We start from the raw sequence: 9,317 nt of genomic DNA, 5'->3' as shown, positions 1-9,317 counted from the left end.
GAGAACTAATACCAAATCCAAAAATAAGAAATGAGACTCGGTCTAGAGTGAGTTAAAATCAAATAATCTAGGGACTATTGCTTCTTCCTCGGAAAACATAGATTATTCAAATCAGATATCAAACCATACTATAATCATACCCTACTATTTCCTTCACATAAAATATTAATCATTCGAATCAATATATCAACCATGCACGTAAATACAATCCATATTATAATCATACCATAATAAATAAATAAATGAATAAATAAAAATATATTTTTATTTTTACGGGACGAGTGGCTCAAGAGAACCCTAACCCCAATTCTAATAGCCTTTCGGCTCTCTTAATCCAACAGTGTCCGGGCGCCCCGAGAGCAAGCTCGATCAGGGTCCTTACCTCCGACTGAACACTTGAATTCCAAATAAGCCGCCCGAGAGCATCGCTCGATCGGGGACCTTAACTCCCAGAATCAATCGAACTCAGCCCCGGTAGAGCAATGCTCGATCGTATGCATAAATCCATAATAATCTTATATCCATGATCATTACCGGCAGACGCTAGTCCCGATGTAACCCATCAAAGGCATGTTCTACAAGCCACATTTCCCAAATCGCAATCACCACATTTAATAAATATCATTATCCGATGAACTCATCCAACACATATCGGAAATAAAGATTAAAGATTTAAGATAAAACAACGTGCAATTTGTGAGGGAAAAATAATAACGTTTGTCTTATTATAACATACTAATAATAATATTTATATTATTTCAAATATTAATAATCAAGTGAAATCATTTATCTTGCGATACTAATAATCATATTAAGCACAAATTCTAAATAGCATATTAAAATCAGACTAGCAATAGCGCAAAGATTAAATGACTTTAACTCACAGGATTGGGCGACCTCCTAGCTCTGCTCCGGTGCCTCGGTTGGAGCAAGCCGAACAGACAGATCATCTAATCACGGAAAACAATTTATCAATACGCTGAAACAATCGATCATTAATCCTAGGTCTAGACTCCTGGGACTGACTGTCTAAGAATCTCGACTCGGGAGAATTCTCACCAAAATCAGCGGAACCTCCCTACAACACGAACATTACCCCCCGTAAAAACGGGTCCAGGACCTGCCAGAAGGACACTTCCAATATCCAACAATTTAAACAACGGGAGTTGGGTCCCCAAACTTCACTATTTCCTGACCCCGCCACACAGCACAAAGTACGAGGCAGGCAAACTGACAGACAAATATTTATGACTCACAAATATCATCAAGTACTCAATATAATCCAATAGACACAATTAAACCAAGAATTTCTAAAATTAACGGGCCAAAGATAATTACCGAGACGCTCGATTGCTCGGTCGACTCGCCTCCAGCCGCCGGAGTCCGATCGACGATCCGAACACACCATCGGACTCACAACGACGCGCTGATGACGATCCCCGCTTCCGATTTTCCGATCTGACACCCGATCATCCGAAGAGATTTACGGACGATCTCGACCGTCGATTCGCAAACGAAGCCCGATCGCCACGAAACCGGTGCCAATGCAAAGCTTGAGCTGAGGAGAGTCGGGATACATCCTCCGATCGTCCATCCTCAACCGGATCTCGCCGGAAAAACCCAAAAACGCCGGCTGCCACCATTTTCTCTCTCCACCGGATCTTCCGTCTCCAGCCACCACAGGCGTTGCCGCTGCTGCCAAAAGAAAGCCCTTGCCGAGAGGAGCCGATCGCCACTCGACTCGCCAAGCCGGCGGCCTCGGGCCGCTCCCACGTATTGCCAGACTTTTCTGCTGCTTGACGCCAAGAAGATCGCGCCCGGCCGATCGACCGACGACGACCCTCCTTCTTCACGGCGACGCCCGCTTTCTCTCTCTCTTCCTCTCTTCTTCCCCGATTTCTTTCCCTTCAATATCGACATTTGACCCTGAACTCTTCCTTATTGCAATTTGGTCCCTCAACTTCCTTAATTACTTACAATTTCATCCCGCAGAATTCCAATTTGACCCCCAAACTTCTTTTTAGCTTTTCAATTAAGCCCCTAACTATTTAATTTGGGCCAAATCCGAATTATTGAAAATACACAATTACAAAAATATCCCTGACCGACATATTTATTTACAAAAATACCAAGCTCACAAATTTTCATTAAAACCCCATAAAAATAACATTATACTTTCAATCCTTATTCCAAAATATAATTTTACTTATATAAATTTGCATTTGGGAAAATTTTGAATAACCAAAATATAATCATTTCTCAAATAATTTACTTGAATAATTTCTTAAAATTTTAAACTAATTGGGTATAGAAAATAACTCATTTATTAAATATATAAAAATTCGGGGTATTACATAATAATCATGGTCGATCGGCGTAAAGGTGGCTAAATTCTTGTAAATTAATACTTTGTAACAATGAGATACCTTTTTTTTATCACGATTTATAACCACATATCTCTTTTTATCTAAAAAAAATACATGCTGAAAATTATAAAATAATAAAATTACATTATACTTTTATGTATTTATTTTTAATAATAATAATAATAATAATAAATTGAATATAGTTATATGTAAAAAATATGTAAATATTACAAATAAAATACTTATTAAATTATATTAGAAATTAAAGTGCTAAAGTGATTACAAAATTAAATTAATATGTTGAAATATTTGTTTATTTTTTTAATAATAATTATTATTAAAAATATATTTTATTGTGAAAATTTTTTATACTTTACAATTTTTAGTTATCCAAAAGTTTTCACAAGGATGAATTTTTGAAATCCCATATGCCACCATCCTCCTTGGCAAGACAAAGTGAATCCCAAATCTTCCAATGAATTTAATTAATTAATTAATTTTTTTGTATCATCTCATAAAAACTATTATAAAATCTCTTAATTTCCTCCAAGATGCCTACAGGAAGCATGCATGGTAACCAACATTAAGTATTGAGGGTATTACCTCTGAGTTGTTGCCTTTTAAAACACTTCTTTGCCTCCCCAATAGAAAAATATTTGCCTTCCAGTTTCATAATAACATTTCTCAATTGTAGCTTTAATAAAAATCAAATCATCAATCCTCAACAAATGAGAAATCTTTGGTGCACCTTTAGTCATAGATATAACATTAAAAGAAGAAGATGAAGAAGAAGAAGAAGACCCACAAGAAGTAGAGTTCTAATCATGATATTAGATTCTCAACATAAAATTAATTTATGAGGATTAAACTTTTTTTTTTTGTATATATATACTTATATTTTGATATATTGAATTTTTATTTTTACACGTATATTTATCTTAATATATAAAATTTAAAATTATAAGAATCTTATAATTTTTTATTAATTATTAATTAATAAGATATATTTCTAATTAAATACTGATTATAATATTAAAAAATAACATATTAATTAATAAATTAGTTTTCTCATTTTGATTAGTATTATTTTTTTTTCTGGCTTTGGTTAGGAGAGATCCTTCCTATGATTTTTCTTTTCAATCCATTAAAGACATCAACTTGTGTTATTATTTTACCTTAATAAGGTAATTTCTCATAAGCAAGAAGAACACAGGAAATGTGATCCAAGCTTTTTAATTGTATAACCATTGCTCTTCTTAAAGGTTTAGAAAATACCCATCTCAATATTAAAATTAACCATAACCTTAATTTTCAACATATTACTCCCAAAAGCTTCTATTTAACAAAGACAATTTGGGCCCATAAAATTTCTGAGATATCTAATGTTATTAAAAATATAATGTACAAGTATTTAATTGATTAAACTGCAAATTAAAATTATTTAACATGTTAAGAGATACTTTATCCATTTCAAAATATTAGGATCAAGAAACTAATTAATTCAATTGTAGTAAAAAATAACTTAATATGATAAAAATATCTTTTCATAAATATACTTAAAATTACTATAGTATTTAATTTCTCCATCATATTTTTTTCTCTCTCTTAGTTCATTAATACTTTTTACTCATGATAAGTAAGGCAAAAGTTGGAAAAAGTATGTTGGAATTGAGGGAGTAAGATTCATGTATTTATTAAAAGGTAATTCCTATTTATCCCTTTTGCTTTACTCTAATATATGAATTATTTTTTGTTTCATTTTTATTATATTAAAATTTTCTTATATTATTATAAAATTAATTATTATTTCTTTACATTCAAAAATTAATATAGTAAAATAACTAAATTGATAAATAAAACTATAATGCAATCTTAAAATTTTTATGAAGTATGAAATATTTCTAAAATTAATTTTTTAATTACTATTTTTTAATTATTTTAACTTTTAATACAGCTTAATTTTAAAATTTAAATATTTTAAAAATATTATATTTAAAGGCATATTATTAAATTACTATATAAATAATCTGAATTATTAAAATAGAACTGCCAGAAATATTTATTTTGTTATTATTTTGATAAATTATACTAAAAATGGAACTTTTATTATAATATGATAAAAAAATTTAAATGAGTTTCATATTATCAAAATTTTAAAAATTAAAATATAATTTTGTTTCTTAATTTAATATTTTTTACTACATTAATTTTAAACAAAAAATAATATTTTTATAATATAATTTAATATAATAAAAAACCACATAAAAATTAAGGTACTAATCAAAGGATGAATAATAATTACACTCTTATATTATATTAAATTATAAGTAAAAAATATTAAAATTGTAAAATAATTTAAGTTCTGATGTTCTGCATCCGACAAAAAGTAATTATCATTATTAAAAGCTCCCGGAGCGCCCGAAAATGCTGCACCCATACATACAATACAGACAAACAATGTGGGCCAATTAGCGGGTCCCACACTGCGGCAGTATAGCATGCTTCCACGTGGCTCAAGAATTTCTAGCCGTCCTTGCAAGAAAGAAAGTGGATAATAAAGTAATTTCAGCGAAGGCCATTAACGTCAACAAAAATCATTAGATTTTCAAAAATTAAATATCATAAGCTCATTACCGTAAGTGAAATCAAAACAAACATCCACACCGTTCAAATATCTTAATCCAACGGCATCCAAACGGGCCAAAGAAAAAAAAAAGGAGGGAAATACCATTAACCGTCCGATCTCACATGCTTGCCCTATCTTTTCGTTATATAACCGCACATTTCTTTGCCTGAAAAATAATATCTGCACTCCCACACACGCACTCTCTCCCTCACTTCACTCCTCGATCGAGCCTCACTCGGGCCCGGTCACCGGAATCCTCACATTTTCGCCGTAAAGTCGCCGACTCTTAAACGGTGCGTTTTGTCATTTCTCAGATTTACTGTTCTCTGTTTGACGTTTTAGATTCTGTTTTATGCAAGTGATTCATGTTCTAATTATTGGTTACTTGAAGTTTGAATTTTTTTTAAATTTCTTGCATTATGTTTGTAGCCAAACATGTAGCTAAACTGTCATAGATCTTATTGTTTATGGTTAGTTACTTAAGAAGCTTAATCTTCATTCCCTGCATTATGTCTGTAGTCAAACAGGCTTAGATCTGCTCGTTTGCTTTTTTCTTTTTCTTTTAATTTTCTAATTTCCATTTTTTTTTAAATTTTATTTCGTTTTCTTAAGCTAAAGCTGACTTAGATCTGGATTATGTACTTTTATTAATGTTATTCAGTGTTCTGTTCTCTTATAATAATTCCTTATTTAATCCAAACATTTCAAATCTAACTTCTTTTTGTTTTGTTTTAATTTAATCCAAGCAATATAAAGATAAGGTTTGGGGTTCTAAAGATTAGTTTTGATGCTCCGTTTGTTTCTGCAGAACCAAATAAAATGAGAGAAATCCTTCACGTGCAAGGAGGACAATGCGGTAACCAAATTGGATCCAAGTTCTGGGAAGTTGTATGCGATGAGCATGGAATTGACCCCACCGGACGGTACACTGGATCATCAGATCTGCAATTGGAGCGAGTTAATGTGTACTACAATGAAGCATCGTGTGGGCGCTTTGTGCCTCGCGCTGTGCTTATGGATCTTGAGCCTGGTACTATGGATAGTGTGAGGACTGGTCCTTATGGTCAGATCTTTAGGCCTGATAACTTTGTTTTTGGACAGTCTGGTGCTGGTAATAACTGGGCTAAGGGTCATTATACTGAGGGAGCTGAGTTGATTGATGCGGTTTTAGATGTTGTGAGGAAGGAAGCTGAGAATTGTGACTGTCTACAAGGTATGATTATAGTAATGATAATGATGATTCATGTATATTCTCTCTAATTGTCACTGGCTTTGAGTGTGTTTGGAAAGTCTAATTATAAAATAATTAATTACTGCCTGGTGTTCAAGTAAACTATTCCAAAAGTGAAGTGATTTTGAAGGATCCAATTCAAATGATGCTTTATTCTGAACAAAACCTTTTAAAGTTCTTATATAACAAGTGGGATTTCTGATTTAAAATTTTATACTAACTGTTTTTAAATAAGAAATGTTTTGGCACTTAAAACAGATTGAACTGAAGTTCTATAGTTTCTGAAGCTAAAAGAAACTACAGAATTGGCAGTAATTTTTCCAAGTAATTGTGGCTGATGTATTCTTTTCCTTGTTTTTGCCTTTTGTTTTTGTAGGTTTTCAAGTCTGCCACTCACTCGGTGGTGGAACTGGTTCTGGAATGGGAACCCTTCTGATTTCTAAGATCAGGGAGGAATACCCTGACAGAATGATGCTTACTTTCTCTGTGTTCCCATCACCTAAGGTTTCAGATACAGTTGTTGAGCCATACAATGCTACCCTTTCTGTACATCAGTTAGTTGAGAATGCTGATGAGTGTATGGTGCTGGACAATGAGGCCTTGTATGATATCTGTTTCAGGACTCTCAAGTTGACTACACCCAGCTGTAAGTTCCTATGAACTTTATATTCTAAGTAAATTTTTGACTTTGATGCATTTTTATTAGCATTTCTATTTTATTAATGATTGATGATTTTGTATTCAGTAAATCTGTATCTGTTGAAAGTTGATTTCTTGGGCATAGGACGGGGGTGCTATTATCTGTATTCAGTATGGAGATACAATTAAATTGAGCATTGTGAGAGCTCTTCAGAATATAGAAGAGCTTCTTTTTAATTGGACATGTGGTCTGTTTTTTTGTTGCATTAGTTTGTCTGATTTGCCTTCCTTGGGGTTGGCCCTCATGTGCTTAACTGCTTTGTTGCATATATCCTCTACTCTTTATCTTTAAGGAATGTCTTTAAAGGACTTGTTTCCATGTTTTCATTATCAGTACCATTATATTTTCTGTATATATTGAGGTAGTAGTAGTAATTTGACTTTGGTATTTTGATTTTGTGACAGTTGGTGATCTGAACCATCTGATCTCTGCTACCATGAGTGGTGTCACCTGCTGCCTTAGGTTCCCTGGTCAGCTTAACTCTGACCTTAGGAAGCTTGCAGTGAATCTCATCCCCTTCCCCCGTCTGCACTTCTTTATGGTTGGTTTTGCTCCTTTGACGTCACGTGGTTCCCAGCAGTATCGTGCACTAACCGTCCCAGAACTTACCCAACAAATGTGGGATGCCAAGAACATGATGTGTGCCGCAGACCCGCGCCATGGACGCTACTTGACTGCCTCAGCCATGTTCAGGGGTAAAATGAGCACAAAAGAAGTAGACGAACAGATGATCAATGTCCAAAACAAGAATTCCTCCTACTTCGTTGAGTGGATCCCCAACAATGTGAAGTCTAGTGTTTGTGACATTCCTCCAAGGGGACTTTCTATGGCATCAACCTTTATTGGAAACTCAACCTCAATTCAGGAGATGTTCAGGCGCGTCAGTGAGCAATTCACAGCTATGTTCAGGAGAAAGGCTTTCTTGCATTGGTACACTGGCGAGGGCATGGACGAAATGGAGTTTACTGAGGCTGAGAGCAACATGAATGATCTTGTGTCCGAGTATCAGCAATACCAGGACGCCACAGCCGAAGAGGAGACTGAATATGAGGATGAGGAGGAAGGAGTTGGTGAGATGTGAAGTTGAAACTGCGAGAGGGTTCTGTTTTTCCGGGGCTTTTTATAGGTTAAGATACCTGAATATATATCTTCTTCTGCTTTGTTTTGAACATGGGTGAATGTTTTCGATGTGCGAGAAAAGTGTCTGAATAGAGTTGAAAATAGTGCTTGAGTTGAGTCGTGGTTGAATATCTGTAGTCGTTAAATATTAGTGATGTGGGAGATGAAAAGTTGTTTTGTATTTCTTTTCCTGTTATGATTCTGCCTCTTGCTCTCTTTTCCATTGATATGAATGTAAATCAAGTCTTTCCAAATACTGAATGTGTTTTAGCTAGTAATTCAATGCACAATCAACCAATTTTCAATTTTTGAATTTATTTAGAAACATTGTTTTAATGATCTTTTTATTCTATTTCCTCAACCTAGAATCAAATACATCTATCCAAGTATACTTTTCCAATTTTTAAATTACAAAGTAATATATAATTATTAAATAAAAATAATTGAATTTAACAGCTTATTTAGTGCTATTTGAAGGTATAATATTTTATTTTTTTTCAAAATCTTATTATATTTTTTCCAAAATATTTTTATTTTTATGGAAATTAGTTGATATTTAATAGTCTATTTAGTACCATTTGAAAACATAATTTTTTTTTATATTAGCTAAATACATAAACAACTTTTTGAACTTGTCTTTGTTTTCACTTATTCAATTCAATTTTAATTCAATTGGACCTCCTAATTTTAAAAATTATTATTTGTAACTCCTTTAATTAAAAACATTATTAATGTGTGTTTTATGTCATTTAAAAAATTAATAAATTTAAATAAAATAATAATATAATTAAAATATAAAATAATTAAATAATGTAAAATAAAAAAAGAGAGTAATAGTAAGTCTTAGTTCTTAAACAAACTCACTTTTTTTTTTTTTAATCATCTGTTAACTATTTTTTTGCTATAGTACTTACGTGGGCATAAAAAAAAGTCATTGATGATAGAAAAGATGAAGAATTACAATAGTTTATTTTAGTCTTTTGAAAAATCTATTTTTTATTTTATTTAATAAAATTAATAAAATAATTTTACGGTAGAATATATAATATATTAAAACTAATGGAACGCAATCTTTGAAGGTTAATCCGACATACCTAATTTCTGTTTGTGAAGGATTTAAATATAATAACTCATGAAGTTTATATGATCAATTAAATCAAAATTGAGTTTAAAAGGCTAATTACAAAAATAAAATAAGTTCAAAAGCTCAATTATGTATTTTGCCTTTTATATTTCTCTTCATTTTTAAACTCAGTATATAGATCCTAGTATATT

At 32.2% G+C, this 9,317-nt stretch overlaps 1 protein-coding gene across 1 annotated transcript; it reads left to right on the top strand.

Annotated features, from left to right (window-relative positions):
• Nucleotides 1-5,129: 5,129 nt before the first annotated feature.
• On the top strand, nt 5,130-8,298 carry LOC8268805 (tubulin beta-5 chain). The gene is made up of 4 exons (XM_048374947.1): nt 5,130-5,285; nt 5,801-6,205; nt 6,600-6,869; nt 7,328-8,298. The coding sequence occupies exons 2-4, from the start codon at nt 5,812-5,814 to the stop codon at nt 8,002-8,004; spliced, it is 1,341 nt and encodes a 446-aa protein (XP_048230904.1). The 5' UTR covers nt 5,130-5,285; nt 5,801-5,811; the 3' UTR covers nt 8,005-8,298.
• Nucleotides 8,299-9,317: the final 1,019 nt, after the last annotated feature.

The sequence above is a fragment of the Ricinus communis genome, chromosome 1 (assembly GCF_019578655.1).
Source record: "Ricinus communis isolate WT05 ecotype wild-type chromosome 1, ASM1957865v1, whole genome shotgun sequence".
Classification (NCBI taxonomy): Eukaryota; Viridiplantae; Streptophyta; class Magnoliopsida; order Malpighiales; family Euphorbiaceae; genus Ricinus; species Ricinus communis.
This window is presented reverse-complemented; position numbering and strand designations above follow the sequence as displayed.

Coding starts and splice junctions, on each gene's coding strand:
- LOC8268805 (XM_048374947.1), top strand. CDS start 5,812: ATGAGAGAAATCCTTCACGTGCAAGGAGGACAATGCGGTAACCAAATT. Junction 6,206..6,599: donor GAATTGTGACTGTCTACAAG/GTATGATTATAG, acceptor TTGTTTTTGTAG/GTTTTCAAGTCTGCCACTCA. Junction 6,870..7,327: donor CAAGTTGACTACACCCAGCT/GTAAGTTCCTAT, acceptor ATTTTGTGACAG/TTGGTGATCTGAACCATCTG.